Below are 18,976 nucleotides of genomic sequence, written 5' to 3' on the forward strand. Positions count from 1 at the left end.
CTTGGCGCAGGCAATTCCCTCAACTGGTGGGAGCTCATGCTGCACCATGCTTATTCCTGATCACGTGGGACCTCTTGTGTGCCACTGCTGGCTAATGCTGTTCTAGTCAAAGTTATGCTTTCACTCTGTAGCCAACTAGAACCATACTTTTCCCAGCCGTTTTTCTTTGTGCAAGCTGGTTAAGACTGGGTAGCCCAAATTAAGAATTAATTTGAGTTTTTTAAAATAAGCAGCGCAGAGTACTATTGGGCTTAGTATATCGGACAAGTTAACTTAAAAAGCCTATTAAGCTGGTGCTGAAACTCTTAATCATGCACCATGCAGTTTATGTTGTCGATGAGTCCTTCCTTGAAGCTCAATTTGCTAAGTTACCTTGGATCTGAATTTCTAGGGTAGTCCTAGTTATAAAATGAAACTTGGGTGATTTTTGAATTGTGTGGCTTTGCAGTATGTGTTGTGTGTGTATCTGGCATATTTATATAAGTCTTCTAGTGTATTTGTCATCTTGAAGTGTCATTTGATTGCCTGAAATATTCATAAAACTGCAACAAATTACAACTAACAGATTTTTCTGGTCATTTCGTGATGACCTTTCCCCTCCCTAAGAGGAGTGGAGGATTTATAATCTGCTACCAATCTGGAGCATTGGAAGGGCAATGAACTTTTTGCTTCTGCTCAATGCCAGGAGGATGGGATTGCTGCTTGATTTTTGTTTTGAAACAGGCTAATCTCTGAACAGCAGTTAGCCTTGTATGTACCTTGGGGCATATTTAATTAGAGTACATCCTGCAAAGGAAGCAGTGAGTTGTTAAAAAATAATTTTTGCTCTGTTTATTAAGCATTATGCCCTTAAATCATACACTAATTAATTATGGATTTAGAAAGCCACTTGGCCCATCATTTATCCAATCAGAGAGCCTGCAGTGGTTCCCCCCCCCCCCCCCCCCCCAAACATTTCAGCATTCAGATGTTTCTAAAGATTGCCTCCAATGCAATGTCTTGGAAGTTCCTTCCATATATTCATCACTGGAAGAACAATTTCTTGACGGCGGTCTTAAATTTACCTGTGTTCCCTCTTGCTTTTTTTAAATTTGAAGTACTATCTTGGATTTACTTTGTTCATCTGACGATCTTGAATATCTTTAAGATCACTTCTCAGATGGCTTCTTTCCAGATTGAAAAGTCCAAGTCTCTCCATTACTACTTCTCAGCTCATCCTTTTAGATGCTATGGAGTAACCTTATGGCTCTTTCCACACCTTGAGCTAGAATGTCACCCTTATTTCTTGGCAACCAGCACTGGAAAGTACAGTTTGATGAGACCCCTTTTCAATTTGATCATGACTTGTATTCCAGTCTTGTGGCTAAGTAAGTAGTTCAAAGGGACCAACAAAGTTAATCACAGCTCTACCTACCTAAGCAGGCAGCCCCTTTATTAGGAAAGGGCCATAAAGATGTAAACATACTCATCTCAGGAAACATCATCTTTCTGATTTACTTTGAACAATGCCATTGGGGCTAAATTGCTTTGTTGAAAAAGAATGCCAGTACAAATTTTTATACAGAAATTACAAATACACTGGATCCATTGTATCTATGCATGGACTTATTTTTAAAAAGAACAATTTAGCAAAGGTTGTATTTGTCGGAACTATTTAAACATAGGAAACCATTTATGAAGGCTTGCTTTAAGATTTCAAGCTTGAGTAATTGGTACTAGCGAGGGGGAAGAACGCTAACCACATTCTGTGCATTTGTTGCTGGAAACATCAATGAGGGCTATTGTGAAAATGTTGAATACATGAAGAATAATTAAACATGTAGTTGTTTCAAAGGAGCTGAGGAGTTTTGGCTTGTTGGTGTCTGCAATAAACAATTTTTTTAATGACCAGGATCGAAAGCGAAGTGCTAGTATAATCTCCATTTCACTCAAGTCTTGTTTTCTGCAGGTTTTCTTAATTGCTTAGTTATGCATGCATTCTTCCTTGCCTTTGATTCTCTTTTTTTCTTTCTTTCCCTCCCCCCCCCCCCCCCCCCCCCCCCCCGGGCACTATTCTAAAGCTAAAGGTGGGCTGATGCTGCTATGTAATTAGTTGCACAGGAGACACTCATTTATGTTTGCGTCATCTCTGCGTTGGGGTTTGACGCTGATTTTAAATCTTGCTTGATTTTTTTTAAAAACCAGGGATGACTGAATTCATAGTTTGATCCAGGTAGAGGAGTAACTCTTCACCGGCTGCTTGATACGTCATTGGGTTCACTGACCAGACAGTGAGATGCAATTTGGTGATGGTGACCAGTGACATTGTATGCAGGGCCATAGACGATGTGGACTTTCGATGGTGGCTTGCTTCAAAGTGGAAAAAGTAGCACTACCTGTGTGGAGTGATGCAAAACGTGAATACAATAGTGGCATGCTGGGAAGGGGAGAGTTGGCACTGGCAGATACAGGGGTGGTGCCAGAGCACTGGAAGATTGCAAATGTTAGAACCTTGTTCAAGAAAGGGGCGAAGGAGAAACCTGGCAGTCAGTTTAACGTCGATGGTGGGGAATCTCTTACAAACACTAATCCGGGAGAGAATTTACAGTCACTTGGACCAAGCTTGGACGAATAAAGGAGAACCAGCATGGATTTATTGAGGGCAAATATTTTTGACTAACTGAGTTTTTTGATGAAGTAACTGAGGATGGATAATAGACTTGTGATCAAAATTGAAGCCCATGGGATGAAAGGGGCTGTAGCAGCATGGATACAAAATTGGTGAAGAAATAGGGAAGAGTTGGTGAATGGCTGGCTGTCTTTCTGACTGGAGGGTGATATACAGTGGTGGTCCCCAGGGTTCAGTGCTACGATCACTGCTGCTTTTGATTTGGGGGTACAGGGCACAATTTCAAAATGTGCAGACGACCTGAAACTTGGAAGGGTAGTAAACATTCAGAAAGATAGTACAGGAAACTCTTTGGTATCCGGCACCAACGGGACTGGCCTTTTGCCGGTTGATCAAAAATTCCGGATGACGGGGGGTTATCTACCTAGGCTATTTTTAACAAAGAAAAATAAAAGAAATGTGCAGTGTACAGTAATTGGGTACTTGCCTACAGAATGTTGTTAAATGGATGGTGGAAGATGCTTAAGTACAGTACTGCCAGTTGAGGGTAATGCAATGCAATGGCTACCAGCAGTGTGGGAGACACACAGTACCCCTGTAAAATGGCGGATCAGAAGAGACTACCGGCAGTGCGGGAGAGTCAGACTCCTGTTACAGGGGTATTGAGGTGTTCTGTTTCTGACAGCGCCAAGAAGCCAAATAGTGGAAGTTTGGAGAACTACCCCCCACTGACTAACTCGGCCACCGTGGGAGACTCCGACTCGGCAACATTGCTGGTTATTGAGGTGTTGTTTTTGGAGTGAGAATTTTGCTGGTTAATACAGAATTTGATATTTAGGTGCCGTTTAAACAAGTTTCCTGTAATAGACTTCAAGAGGACATAGACAGGCTGGTGGAATGGGCTGATGCATGGCAGTTGAAATTCAACGCAGAGAAGTTTGTGGTGATGCATTTTGGTAGGAAGAATGAGGCGAGACAATAGAAGCTAAATGGTAGTTTTAAATGGGGTGCAAGAACAGAGACTTGTGGGTGTTTGTGCACAAATCTTTGACTGGCAGGACAGGTTATCAAAGCATTTAACAAAGCGTATGGGATCCTGGGCTTTTAAGTAGAGGCATAAACTACAAAAGCCAGGAAGTTACGCTAAACTAATATAAAACACTAGTTTGGCCCCAGCTGGAGTATTGTGTCCAATTCTGGGCACCACAGCTTAGGAAGTATGTGAAGGCTTTGGAGAGGACACAGAAGAGACTTAGTAGAATGGTTCCAGGCGTGAGGGAATACAGTTCCGTGAATAGACTAGAGAAGCTGGGGTTGTTCTCCTTGGAGCAGAGAAAGCTGAGGAGATTTGATGGAGGTATTCAAAATCATGAAGGGCTTAGAGTAAATAAAGAGCAACTGATTCCAATGCCTGAAGGGTTGATAACCAGAGGGCACAGATTTAAGCTGATTGGCGAAAGAACCAAAGGCAACATGAGAAACAAATTTTACATGAGTGGTTAGCATTTGGAATGCACTGCCTGATTGGGTGGTGAAAATGGATTCAATATAACAACTTGTATTTGCATCACACCTTTAATGTAGTAAAACGTTCCAAGGCGCTTCAGGAGGGTTATCAAACAAAATTTGTCACCGAGCCACATGAGATACTGGGACAGATGATCAAAAGCTTGGTCAGGAAGGTTTTAAGGAGCGTCTCAAAGGAGGAGAAAGATGTAGAGGGGGAGCGGTTTAGGGAGGGAATATTCCATAGGTTAGGGCCTAGGCAGCTGAAGGCACCGCTGTCAATGGTGGTGATTTTAAAATCAGGGATGCGCAAAGGCCAGAATTGGAGCATCTCGAAGTCTTAAAAGGCTGGTGGAGGTTATAGAGATAGGGAGGGGCGAGACTATTGGAGAGATTTGGAAAACAAGGATGAAAATTTTAAAATGGGAGCCATTGTATGAGTACAAGGGTGATGGGTGAACGGGACTTCCAAGGCGTGAGTTAAGATATGGATAAGAGTTTTGGATAAGCTCAAGTTTATGTAGGGTGGGGGATGGGAGGCAAGCCAGGAGGAACATTGGAAGAATCAAGTCTAGAGGTAACAAAGGCATGGATAAGGGTTTTGGCAGCAGGTGAGCTGAGGCAGGGCAGTGTCTTCCAATTGTAGCTTTCAAAAGAATTGTATAAATACTTGGAGAAAAAAATTGCTGGGCTATGGGGAGGGAGTGGGACTAACTGGATTGCTTTTCGAAAGAGCCGACGCAGACTCAATGGGCTGACCGGCCTCCTCCTGTACTGTACTATTCTGATTCCTGTGTGGGAACGATGCACACTGAAAAGGCACTTCGGATTTGTGTGCTCAGTTTTCAGCTATAGAATGCACATCACCTAAAAGTCACCATCTAGACATTTTAATAGTTTGAATGATGAGACCATTCGCACATATGCTAATGCAATAAGAAAAGCACTATGTACCCCAGAGCAAGTTATGGTTTATCTGGTCCTGATGTGAATCATCATTTGGTTCAAGAGGATGCAATGGAAGAATGAGTTAGAAGGAAAAACAGATAAATTGAGAGAAATCAGATTAGAGGGGAGGAAAGAAATGACAGACCAGCCAGAAAATGAGGCTTCCAATCACACCCCACCAGCCTCCACATTCAATGGATCATCCTCTGCCATTTCCACCACCTCCAGCGTGATCCCACCACCAAACGCATCTTCCCCCTCGCCTCCCCTTTCAGCATTCCAAAAGGGACCGCTCCCTCCACAACACTCTGGTCCACACCTCAACCACTCCTAACAGCCCTTCTCCTTCACCTGGCACCCTCCCGTGCAAGCGCAGGAGATGCAACACATGCCCTTTTATCTCCTCCCTTCCCACTGTCCAGGGCCCCAAACACCCCTTCCAGGTGAAACAGCGATTTACTTGTAATTTTTGCAATTTAGTATACTGTATTCGTTGCTCACGATGCGGTCTCCTCTACATTGGGGAGACCAAACGCAGATTGGGCAACCGCTTTGCAGAACACCTCCGTTCAGTCCGTAAGGGGGACCCCGAGCTTCCGGTCGCCTGTCACTTTAATTCTCCACTTCACTCTGATCTCTGTCCTCGGCCTATTACATTGTTCCAATGAAGCTCGACGAACAGCATCTCATCTTTCAATTAGGCACTTTACAGCCTTTCGGACTCTCTCGAGTTCAACAATTTCAGATAATAATCCCTGCCCCCATTTTTCATGCTGTGATTTTGCCATTCCCATTTGCAACATTTTCACTATGTTCTTTCAATTCCTTCCTCTGCTCCTAACCCCCCCCCCCCCCCTGAATCTCTGCACCTGCTTAATGTTACATTTCCAGCTTTTTCCAGTTCTGATGAAGGGTCCCAGACCTAAAACGTTAACTCTGTTTCTCTCTCCACAGATGCTGCCTGACCTGAGTATTTCCAGCATTTTCTGTTATTTCCGATCACTGACTGGTTTGGTTGTACAATATGCGTATCCAGAAAGATTGAGGATCTTGGAATCAAGGAGATGCCCTCTTGGCTGTGCTCCTGTGAAAGAGAGCAGGCAGTATTGCTTGGCTGTCTTATTCCCACAGCCACTTCTGCCAACTCTTTCCAGAGGCAGTGTCTTTTTATCAACTACGTTACACTTAGCTAGCCCACCACAGCGCAACTGACCCAATTCAAAGCAACCTGATTTTTTTTTTTATAAAAGAAGCACTGAGTCTGAGCGTGCCAGAATTTCTTGGCTCCTCCAAACACTAGTCAGCAAACTTCAACCTCTACTTTCCTACCATGCCCCAGACACTGATGCTGCGGCCTCTTACTTTTCAGTTAGTCTCTGGGGAAAATGGTCAAAGGAGGGGAGGAGCAGAAAGTGAAGGAAGGTGGAAACCGCATGGGTCCTCTGATTCCAAAGCCACAAGATTGAGAGTTGAATGCGGTGTGTAAAATCACGATTCTGCCCAATTCGAGCAATTTAACCACCCACAACAGGGATCAGCTCCACTGCTCTTGTTACATATGTTTGCTTTATAGGAAAGAAATTAGGCAAATTCAAAAGAAAACTCGACAGACACTCCCTTCAAGTCCTGGTTACAGGACTCGTGCTTAAAATATCACCGTAAAACAACTAAAGAAAGACTTGCATTTATATAGCACCTTTCATGACCACCGGACGTCTCCAAGCGCTTTACAGCCACTGAAATACTTTTGAAGTGGAGTCACTGTTGTAATGTTGGAAACGTGGCAGCCCATTTGTGCACAGCAAGGTCCCACAAACAGCAATGTGATAATGACCAGATAATCTGTTTTTGTTATGTTGGTTGAGGGATAAATATTGGCCAAGACACCAGGGATAACTCCCCAGCTCTTCATCGAAATAGTGCCAAGGGATCTTTTATGTCCACCTGAGAGCAGACGGGGCCCCTGTTTAGCGTCTCATCTGAAAGACAGCACCTCAGACAGTGCCGCACTCCCTCAGCACTCGTGTCCGCCTAGCATTGTGCTCAAGTCCGTGGAGTGGGACTTGAACCCGCAACCTTCTGACGCAGAGGCAAGTGTGCTACCAACTGAGCCACAGCTGTCACTCTAGGAATGACGAAGTGGAATTTATATGCAAGAGCTGCTGTGGTAACATGCTCTGCCTTTAAAATAACTTGGGTGCTTTTAATATTGTTAAAACATTGCTTTAAACAGACTTGCAACATGCCTTACAATTATACATCATTAATATCACATGTAATCTGGTAAACAGATTTATGAATGTGACAAAGCAAAATGATCATGGACCACCATCTAGTGACCCTGTACACTATAATGAACTTAAAAGGTGAGCCTTTACACTCTGGACCTAGGAGGAGAGTCGCATTGAAAGTCTATATTGAATTGGGTTTATTATTTGCTTCCCACAGATGGCTCTGCCTTCTATCCTCCTGCTTCTACCAAACCCACTACCCCCACGCCTGTTGCCCCAATTTCAATTTGAATCTTTAAAATCAAAAGTGAATTGAGAACCTGTTATGTTGCAGCCTAACTGCAGTAGACATTTGGCTATCACTAATGCATTAAATTTACTAAAACAAAGCACGTAACTGAGGTACAAAGATTACACACCTTGTCTCGTGTAATATTGTTTACCTGCCATTTTGTTCTTTCTCAAACCTTAATTACATTTCTGTCAGTAGCTGTACCTGACCTTTGATCTTGTGATGTACCAAATTTCAAATCCCTATCACTGAAGGCATCTGCCTTGTATCATAAGTAGTTTTGGTTTTTTTTTAAACCATGAGCTAAATCTTTCAATAGCTTGTTTCCTGTGGTTAAGGCTGTTCTGTGAGTGTTCAACCCTTGTCCATCTGTTTGAGAAGTGAAACAAATGATACTTGCTGTACACCACACTTCAAAATTTCTGCCAATTATGAGCACATATTGGCTGGAGCGCAGCATCTTGCAGTGTGCCCCATTGGTTAGACTTTTTCCTTCAATCTTCAGCTCAATGTTTTTTGCCATGGAAGTGTGAGCTGATAATGGCGCAGTGGGGCATCTGGGACATCAATGAATGACTGGGCCAGCAGTGTGTATCCTTAACCAATGAATTTTAAGGGTTGATTAAGAAACCGAGGAACCACAGAGAAGGAAATAGGGTTAATTAGTGTCAAATCTGGTACAGAAAGATAAATATAGAGACAAAAGAAAAGTAAGAAAAAAATGAAACCACTTGAAATTTTGAAAGTCTCTAAGAATTTACTACCTGCAGTAACGAGACGCCACAGTATAAATTGTTCCCTTTCAGGACCAGAGAGGTTGATTGGCATTGTATTAACAATTCTCATGTCATTAAATGGGTACTTTTACTGTTAAGTACCAGCTCCAACTTTCTGCAGTGAGTTTAATAGGCAATTAAATTGCAAATGCACAACATTGTGAAAATCAGGTTGAAGGTGAGATTCTGTTTTCGTGAGGCTAACAGCAGAGCAGCGCAAGTCGTCTAGCATTTTGTGGCAATTCTCAATTCATGGGGTATCTCTTTCTTGCCACAAGCTGCTGGATGATTTACACACTGGTAACGGTGAGCACCATTAAGCTCTGTTATATTGGTGGCAGACCCTGGGCCATGGTGTTCCATGTAACTGGATTACCATTCTGCATTCTCAAGGTGGTTTGAGAGTCTGCCCCAATTTGAAGGCACAAGAGAAAACGCTTTCTTTGTGCTGTCACAAGCTGCATAGTATTTGTTTGCAAGATTCAGCGCTCCATTCTGGTTTCCACATTTAAAAAAAAAGATAGAAATGCTGCCGAAGGTGCAATAAAAATTTACAAGGATGATGCCAGAACTGAGGATAAGTGAACAGGCTGGGGCTTTTACCTCTAGAAAAGAAAAGATGGAGGTGACATGACCGGTTTTAAAAATGTTGAAGGGGTTCGATGGGGTCGATGTAGAGATGTATATCACTTGTGGGTGAGTCCAAAACTAGAGGCCATAAATAAATAGTCAGGGCACAAGTAGCAGAATGGATTGCAAGCTGGCTACAGAACACAGCAGTAGAGGTTAAAGGTAGTTACTCAGACTGGTGAAAGGTGGGAAGTGGTGTCCCACAAGGATAGGTGCTGGGACCTCTTGTTCACCATTTACATAAATTATTTGGACTCTGGAATCAAGTACAATTTCAAAATTTGCAGATGATCCCAAATTGGGGGTAGTTAATAGAGGAGGACTGCAACACAACACAATACAAGACTTGCAGAATGAGCATGGAACTATACTTTGTTAGGAAGAAGGAGGCCACATACCTTTCGGAAAATTTAAGTGTCTAAATGGGGTAGAGGAAGAGGGATCTCGGTACAGATACACATGCAAACAAAGCACTGGTTCATTTCTAGAGTGATAGAATTGAAAAGCAGAAGTAACGTTGAACATGTGTAGAACCTTGGTTCGAGTACACTTGAGTACTGTGAACAGTTCTGGTCTCCATGTAAGTAGGATATAGAAGCACTGGAGAAGGTGCAAAATATATTTACTAGTATGATACTAGAACTGAACAATTGAACAGGCTTGGGCTCTATTCTCTAGACAAAAGACTGACCGGTAACCTGTTTGAGGTTAAGATTATGAAAAGGTTTCATGGCATAGATGTAGAGAGGATGTTTCAAATAACAGGCAAGAGAAGAACTAGGGACCATAAATATAAAAGTCACTAATAAATACAACCGAGCATTTTGGAGCAACTTTATTTAGAATGTGGAAGTTGCTGTCACAAGGAACATGGATGCATTTAAGGGGAAGCTAGATAAGCACATGAGGGAGAAAGAAGTAGAATATGTTGATGGGTTAGATGAAGTAGGTGGGAGGAGGCTCATGTGGAGCATAAACACTGACATGGACCAGTTGAGCTGAATGGCCCTTTTATGCTGTAAATTCTGTAATTGTAAAATAGTATTTTTGCTCAATTTTTGTAGTGGATTTGGAGTGTCTACTTGATGTCTTAGCCAAAAGATCTGAACAAAAAGATCTCATGGCACACTTCAAGGAAGAGAGTTTTTTAGTTGGTTTCAGCAACATTTTTAACTCGCTCACCAAAAGAACATGATCTAGCCATTCACTGGTTTGTGGCATTCTGTAGTATTTGCCTATGTAAGGGACATGAAGTTGTAAAGTGTGGTTGCCAGGTCTTCAGGATATGATGAGGTGCCATATAAATGGAATTTATCTTGTGCGCGCTCCCTTTCCTTCCCCATCTCTTTCCAGCCGTGGAGCAAATCGTTCCATTCAGCAAGACCAAAAAACTCATCCCACATGATGTGTAGCTCTGAATTTTTATTTAATAGCTTAAACTCTTACAAATGCTTAAACCATTCAATTTGTTTTCCTTGGGCTTGCTCCTCCATTTGTAAATTGTCTGCCTGGTTATCATAAACTTGTGTGCATTGCACATTATTCCTTAGTATGCAAACTACAGCTTCCATGATGTAGTACCATTCATTCATTCTCTTGCACACAATATTTACTGATAGTAGCTGGAGCTCCCAGGTGAAGTTTGCAACTCTAGGGCAGAAACAGAATTTCAACTTTAGGTTTGTACAGGATGAACTTGCAATAATTTCTACAGTTACATAATGAATTTAATAGATTTTTTTTTCATTGCTGTATATGCTGACCTGATTGAGAGAGGAAAATGGTGGCTGAAAGCTCTTGTAGCATCTCAACCATCTTTTTGTGGTGGTTGGTGGACTTGGGAGGTGGAAAAATAATTTGGGTGTTTATGGTGCTTGCTGATTGGTAGCTTTGCTAATTGGAAACAGTTTATGAATGACTTCCATTTGACCATTCACTTTTTTTGTAGTACAAATAGGTGATGTCTTTGAGTAACTAGGCTATTGATGTGTGCTGAATCAAGACTTCAATTAGATAAGTGCTGGTTGCCCATCAGTTTACTGATAACCCGTGACATTAGCCAAATTTGTTTTTCAGCATGCAAATGAAGATGTAGAGAGAATGTTGCTAGGCAACAAGTGTGACATGGAAGACAAGCGAGTGGTGCCGAAATCAAAAGGAGAGCAGGTAAATTGGGTTGCTTCTGAACTTTTCCTTGGCTCATTTTTTAAATAAAATTGTTATCCTGTTCTCATGTAGGTCTACTTTAACCACACACATTCCTTTGATTAGGAGGACAAATGCCAGACCTAGATCTGCATAATCTAATTAATAGGCCATGGTCCCATGTCACCTGCTTTTGTCTTCCTTGTTGACTCTCTCCTTCAAGGTGCCAGCTTTGGCCTGGGTTAGCACTTGCTTCTGAGTCAGAAGGCAATGTGTTCATGTCACCCTCCAGAGACTTGAGCACATAATCTAGGCTGATACTTCAGTGCAGTACTGAGAGAATGCTGCACTATCTGAGGTGCCGTCTTTCAGGTGAGGTGTTAAACCAAAGCCCCATCTGCCCCCTCAGGTGGGTGAGAAAATACCATGTCACTATTCTAAGCAGGGGAGTTTATCCCTCAACTCTCAACACAAAATTAAGAGTTTATCTCATTGCTGTTTGTACGCCGTTGCAGTGCGCAAATTGGCTACCATGTTTCCCTACATTAAAACACTCTCTTCTGTCCTAAACTCCTGCTCCTCGGGTTGCATTGAAATAATGAGCTTGTTGGGGAATTATTGGCTCAAATCCATGACCACTGACTTGACCTAGCATGCTGGAGTGAATGTGTTTGATTGAAGCGAATTCCTGCCATTTTAGTTTATCCTGTGTAACTAGTAGGCAAATGCTTGGAACAAAACCATGAAATATGGTTGTCTGTGACCTGATGCTATGTTTCCTTCAATTTAGAAAGTGTGTTAATTTTTGGAGTGATGGTGACATGGCTAAAGTTTACTTTTGACTTTTTTTTCTTTCTTTGTGCAATGCCCTATGCACTTTCCTCCAGTTGATTAGTGGCTGGATTCCTTACCTCAAATCCATGTCCGTGCCATTGTAGTGCGCAAGACATCCCAGGGTGACCCTATTTTGTTTCCCTCTGTTGCAAATACTTAACTTTCATTTAATGCCTCTAAATGATATTGTACTACTGATTGGAGCTCTGTTTTCAATTGAGTTTGCCTCATTTCTTTGAAGTCATGCAGTACAAATTGTATGTTACATATCACTTCAGTTTTGAAGTACAGGTAGACTACCCTTTATCTGAACTTCCGAAAACCGAAACCCTCTAAAAACCGAAGGTTTTTTCGTTCAGCGTAAGTCGTGCGCACGACTTGCACTGAACAGAAAAACCTTTGGTTTTTAGAGGGTTCCGGTTTCGTAAGTTCGGATAAAGGGTAAGTCGTGCACACGACCCCCCGCCGACCCACCTTCCGAAATCCGAAATTCTCCGAAAACCGAAACACGGCCGGTCCCGAGGTTTTCGGATAAAGGATAGTCTACCTGTAATTACCTTTTTTAGAGGTGTCTTTTTGCTCAGTTTTAAATAGCTAGGAATTAATTCTGTACATGTGCTTTAAGAGCTTCAAACAACATTGTTAGGATTTCAGTAAAGATGTTAGAGCTTCTGCCCAGCATATGACATACATGCTCTATTTAATTTCTTTACTTTCCACATTTTTGTATTGCACGCTTATACAGGAAACTTTCATTTTAACCGGAGGTTAAAAGTCCGGAAAGCTCTATCTACCAGCAAAATTCAGGAGCTGTTTTCTATAAGTTTTTTTACTTCTCGTTGCTTTTTTCCCCCCCAGTCAGGCTCTGCAAGGTCTGTAGCTAAGCAACAGCTTCAGCTAGAGAAGCTTGCAGCTGCCTGTTTTGAAGCTGTTGCTAAGCAACAGGGTTTGTTGATTCACACTGAGCTGAAAAGCTCTGTTTTAACATTGCCGCTGGTTTATACGGCAGTTTTGACCTAACTGCACCAGCTCGGTCCCGTCAGTGCCGGATATCAAAGTTTCCTGTATTTTGTTGTGTCTCTCCCTCAGTTTGCAGATTGCAAGTGTTTTTGCTCATACTCATTGGCCCAGAAATTCGGGTTGGGGGCTTCCCGCGGGTGCAAGCCTCCGATCTGCAATTACCTTGCGCGCCGGCCGTTGAGCTGTAGGGCCCCGTGGAATTCCGATCCGGGGCCTGCTCCAGCTGCCGGCGCGCAGTGCTTGCGTATCCCAGGGGCGCAGTTAGTTCGATGTGTCCCCTGGGATCACGTGGGCCATGGGCAGCCAATCGGAGCAGGGAATGCTCCATTCCTAAGTCTGACAAGAAGTGCTGTCAAGACTTAGAAATACTACGGCCCCAAAATAGCACTAAACCTTCAAATAAATTTTGTTAAATCACATTTTTTAAATAAACTATAAATTACATAACTATTTTAAACAATTTAAATCTTTGAAAAAAGTAATTTTATATTCTAAGGGGGCTAAAAATAAACTTACCTTGCTTTAAAGTATTTCAAAATAATAAACCTGTGGGGAAAAATGTTTTAATTTTAATTAATTCACCACTTACCTTGTAAAAAGGCCGTACGCCTGCTTTTTACATTTCTAAATTCTGCAGGCTTATGATCCCGGAGAAACCTGTGTATAAAAAAAACCTAAGTTTGATGCGCACGCGCAGCCTCCCCCGCGTACGCGTTCGACCGCTGAACCTCATCGTTTAGAGGAACGGAAGTGCCAGTTTCCCACGCATGCGCAGTGCATGCAGGAAACCGGCACTTCCATTGGGCCCATTGTGCTTGTACTCATTATACAGCACATCGATCAAACGGGGCCTTTGTAACCCTCTGTTGCAGCCCTTAATGCTAGTTTCCTGCCCCTGTTTTTTAGGCATTTCGGCTGTTCCATATTCTTTTCCTGCTCTCTCCTTCTTGCCCCTTCCTTTCCCAAGTCAGTTTGCCAGCAATCAGTTCCTGTATTTGTGCATGCTTAGGTGCATGGAATATAAAATATCTTTGTACTTGGTGGACCTGCTGCCCACAGTCTTGTGCTTTAAATTGCTGCAAACGGGTGATGCATGTCTATTGGTTGTCTTTACCTTCCATGCTGACTAAGCATATACTATGTAAAGTGTTTAAAATCTTTACTTAAAAAAAGAATTTATTCAGAAATTTAGAACAAGTGTAGCAAAACAGAATAAGCACAAAATATAGTTGTATGCATTTGCCCTGGAAGTGAAATGCAGAAACTAAAATAGGGGTATAGGAGAACAAAGTAACAGTCACCAACATCTTGTTTGGCATATTACTGTTCAAATTGGAGTGACACACACCTAAGCTACACTGTCCATCATAATGCTTTACTCAAATTGCAGGAGTGACACTCAGTACAATCATTGTGGGATTATGGTCTGAGTATCCCTAACCGATAATGAGGTGTCCTGCATGTGGAGGCAAACTTCAAGGGTAAAACAGCCCTATAATCAATACTGTAGCATTGTTTTTGCTTTGAGCAGTATGGTTGAACACTGCCTATGGTTAAAAATGTCAGCTGGTTACTGAACATTACCACTGTTGAAGCATATTGCAACATATCTGATGTCTGATAATACCTGTGATCATAGTTGCTAGGTTTATTAAGTGTAAATGCATGGTGAAATATTTTAAGATGGCTTGACAACAAAAGCTATCTGGTGTTTTACTAACTTGTAGCATACTTGTTGGTATCCTGTATGTGACTTTTTACTAATTGTGTTCCATTCTAGATTGCCAGAGAACATGGGATTAGGTTTTTCGAGACTAGTGCAAAAGCTAATATCAACATTGAGAAAGCATTCCTCACATTAGCAGAAGACATACTTCGAAAGGTAACCTTTTGAAAAGGCAATCTGTAATTGAGTGGTTCTGAGCTGAAGAATCTCTCAATAATTTGTCAGCCAATCACTTAAAAGGATCTTGAAACTTGCTAAACCAAGTTGTAGGATTGGTAAACAAGCCAAAACCATGGAAAACAAGAATTTTTTTAGTGAGTTTGCAAAGCATCACGTAACAAGGTAAAAATGAACAGGAATCTGCAACTGATCTATTTCTCACTGCCCACTGTAATAACGCATTGGAAGTCAAAGCATTTTTGGTTCAAGAACTGTCAATCTAGACACTGGCCTAGAGTTTCTGCTAGTTTGTGTTCAGGTAATTTAAAATCAGGTTACTCGGGTGGTTTGACTAGACGTATTTATTTTTTGTGATAACACCATTTTTGGCTGTATTAATAAAACTGCACCTGGTTACCACTCAAATACACCAAGGACACTTTTTTAATGCAAAGATAATTGTTCTATTGCACTGCCTGATTTGTTCTGGTTCATGGAAGATTTTAAGTTTGTGATTATGCAAATGATTTGGTGGAAACTTGAACCATAACTTCCCTTTGGAAAACCAGTATAATTTGCGTCCAGATTGCCATCCACGCCCAAAGTGGAATCTCTATACCTCTTTATTGCATCCAGCTAATGCAGAGCAGCATTCCACAAACTCCAGTGAATGTTGAACATTACATAGCTGGAACTGGAAAGAGTAGTGACCAGAATCCAACTAGAGTACTGCGTTTGATTCTGGTCGTCAGCTTATGAGAATGACCTATTTAAACAAAAGGTGCAGTGCAGAGAAGGGCCATGAGGCTAATCCCTAGTGTTCAAGGGCTGAGCTCAGGAAAGATTGCAGAGGCTTCAGCTTTTCATCCTGGAAAGGAGACACCCGAGAGATGATGAGGTATCTAAGGTAGTTGTGGTAAGGGATATGGTAAATCTAGGATATTGTTTTAAATTAAATTGGGAGAGTCTGACAAGGATTCAAGCTACTGAAAAGTCAATTTAATATTGTCAGGAAATAATACAGCATGTAGAATAGACTTCAAGATCAGCTAGTGGAGCCAAAACCTTTTAATCATTTAAGAAACAATTGGATGTTACAATAGGTGAATTGTAGGATTGCTCTGGATGAATCAATTAAGATGGGGCAAATATCTAATTATCATATGAAGTGTACCAGTTCTTGTGTGTGCGAGTAAGAGATGTATATTTGTTCAGACCTTTCAATTTAAAATTTTCCATATAGTTTGCTGCAGTCCTTCATAATATTCATTTTCCTTTTACCTCACAGACTCCCGTAAAAGAACCTGACAGGGAAAATGTAGATATCAGCACTGCAGGTGGTGGAACAGGACTGAAGAAATGCTGTAGCTGAGCGATCCTTGTGGATATCCACTTTATGCATTCTATCTAAAATGTTATTTCCCATTAAAACAAACAAAATTCTCATTACCCTTAGTTCTTGCATCTTGCCAGCTTGACACACACAAAATGTTGAAAACCTGTATAGAATCATGTCTGTGACTTATTGTCTCATTTTAAATGTGCGTGCTCAACTCACTACATTTGGTTGTATTATAGTTAAATTCATTATCAAAGTAACTGGTTTCAACTCGGCAAATTGTATAAGAATAAAAGTTAGAATTAACAAATTTTTGTACAACAGTGAAATTTTCTCTTGTGTATAATGTACTTTTTAATTTGTACATTTGTGCAAAAAGTGAAATTCGAGGCACCCATGTAGACAGCTTTCCTTTGTAGGTGGGATTTGATTTTTGTCTTGTGCCTTACTTGAAAACAGGCATAGCTGAACGGCTGCTGAGGCAGAAGACCAGTTCTCGGACTTGGCTGTTTTAGTATTTACTTACTGTGATACAAAACCATTACAGCTGCCAATGTCTGAACACAATTTTTTTGTGGTGAACTCCAGTATTTCTTGATCAATATTTCCTGGTTATGCAGACTTTCTTGGTTTTTATGCTATTCCATTGAGGAGGAAATTGGAAATTTATTAATGCATGTAATACTGCTGCATTTTTTTTATTTAGGGTGATGTTCTCATTTCATTTACTGTGCAGATCTCCATAATTTAGGCCACCGAGGAAAAATCTTCAGGATAACTATATATTCAGGTGTTCTTGAGTAGACAGTAGACAGTATCCTGATGAGCCAGCAGTTCTGCAACCTGAAACACGTCCTTTTGTCTGCTGTCAATATCAGTGTCTCACATTTACTAGCAACTCCAGGTATCTTGTGATTGGCCTATTGGTAATCAGTGTTTTCCCAACCACTGAAGGTTATGTTTTGTTAGGCTTTGCTATATGCTCTGCAGCTTCCAAATAGCCAAACATGTATTTTCTAGTCGCTTGATAGTATTTTTTTTTTAATGTCACTTCCAGTCTTCGGGTGGTGGTTCCTGAACAGACTTTCTTGGGAGTTTTGCAAGCAATATAGTTCTAACGTTTGAAAGGCTGCTTCCCATTGAAATGGATGAGAAAGTTAAATGTGCAAATGTTGGGATTACTGGTTACGTAATGTCAGTAGGAGATCAAAAGCATGTTTCAGGCAGTGCATTTACTGCCTTTTCTGGATCAGTCAATGCATTTGAAATTGACAAACCAAATTTTGGACCTTGGACTATACTGAAATGGTTACGCTCCTGATATATTGAGCACAGTCCTCTTGTAGTGTAAATTGCTTTCACCCTAATTTTTTTTATCCCGCACTGAACATAAGGGAATATACAAAGTAACCAATGTAATCAGTTCTTTGTTTACGCTAATGGGCTGTTGCCTAATATAGTGGTGCTTAGCCTTTATGTACAGTTCTTTGGGATCATTTGTAAACCTTGTGATGACCAACACAGAATTGAATAAATCTCATTAGCAGTCCATTCCAGCACTGGAGACTGTAGTTTAATACTTCTAATGTTACTAAAATTGTCAATAAAATATTTCTAGATGTTTACTGTTATGTTACTGTTGAATCTTGGGAAAGTAGAGTATTGTTGGCTTGTATATTTACCCATATTATGCTGGTAAATCAAAAGAAATATTAAATGCGATGAATTAAAGTCATTTGAAATTGGAATATATTCAGCAGAATATATTATTTTGGCCTGATGTTGAAATTGCTAGTTTTGCTCTGCTTAAGGGAATGTCTAACTGCTTGGAAATAGAGCAACAATGTGGTTGAATCACTGTTAAGTAACCTCACCAGTTTCACATCAAATATTTGCTGTGTCTTGCTCAAATTTCATAAGCCATTTTAGTCACTGGTGTATTTTTACTTTTAATGCACATGTAGGCTGTAGAAATGAAACCTCTTCGTTTGCTGTGTCCATCTGTCTTGCTGAGACTTAAGTTCTAGGACTGTCCAGCCCTCACTCCATTGAATAAACATCACTCACTTTTTCTTGAAAGACTATCAAATTAAGATGGAATTTGGAGAAATCATCACTTTGTTACATCCGCCACAAAGTCATACCTAGCTTTTGTCAATTTAAAGATTTTGTAATTTCAATGCAAAATGATTTCTAGTGTAGTTTGACTGTCCAGTCCTTTGTGCCACTGTGATGAATTTAGTTTTTATTTTTATTTTGGTGGCTTCCAGAATTGAGGGAAAACTATTGTCGTTTTGAGTTTAAAATAAATTTCATGTTGCAGTTAGGGGAAGTAAGGCAGGTGGTTCCTGTGACACATTAGAACTACATTGTGTAACTCTGATTCTGTATAGGGCTTCATTTTTTTGTATCTGTAGGCTTTCTACAAACTTCTTGTAATGACTGTTTATTAAGCTTCTGTAAATATCAGGCTTCAAGTATGTGGAACAAACTGACTCACACCAGCACAGAACTATGTATTCTGTGCTACTGCTCTTGATTAAATAGATTCTTAGATTGGGTTACTGTCTCAGTAATTTAATAGCAGAAAATATATTCTAGGTATAGCCACCAATAACCGTGCATTTCTTAAGAATATACTGTGGACCGGGGGTGATAATGTGACCTTTTGACAATCTTCTCTCCCCTTTGCCCCAAGGGCTGTTGAGTTGCAGTTTTTTGTTGGGCAGGATAAAACTGGTGTTCTCCAAGTACCTCACTCA

The 18,976-nt window shown here is 41.0% G+C and overlaps 1 protein-coding gene across 1 annotated transcript in view; it reads left to right on the plus strand.

The window, feature by feature from the left end:
* The window catches only part of rab10 (RAB10, member RAS oncogene family), a 76,322-nt gene extending 57,547 nt beyond the window's left edge, over nt 1–18,775 (plus strand). Inside the window, exons 4-6 of the mRNA XM_085996949.1 lie at nt 11,068–11,157; nt 14,771–14,872; nt 16,164–18,775. Coding sequence (XP_085853075.1) covers nt 11,068–11,157; nt 14,771–14,872; nt 16,164–16,247 — 276 coding nt within the window. The 3' untranslated portion in view covers nt 16,248–18,775. The remainder of the gene's footprint in view (nt 1–11,067; nt 11,158–14,770; nt 14,873–16,163) is intronic.
* The last annotated feature ends 201 nt before the right edge of the window (nt 18,776–18,976 follow it).

This window comes from Somniosus microcephalus, chromosome 9, assembly GCF_052327205.1.
Source record: "Somniosus microcephalus isolate GS21.2 chromosome 9, FLI_Smic_1.0, whole genome shotgun sequence".
NCBI classification, from domain to species: domain Eukaryota; kingdom Metazoa; phylum Chordata; class Chondrichthyes; order Squaliformes; family Somniosidae; genus Somniosus; species Somniosus microcephalus.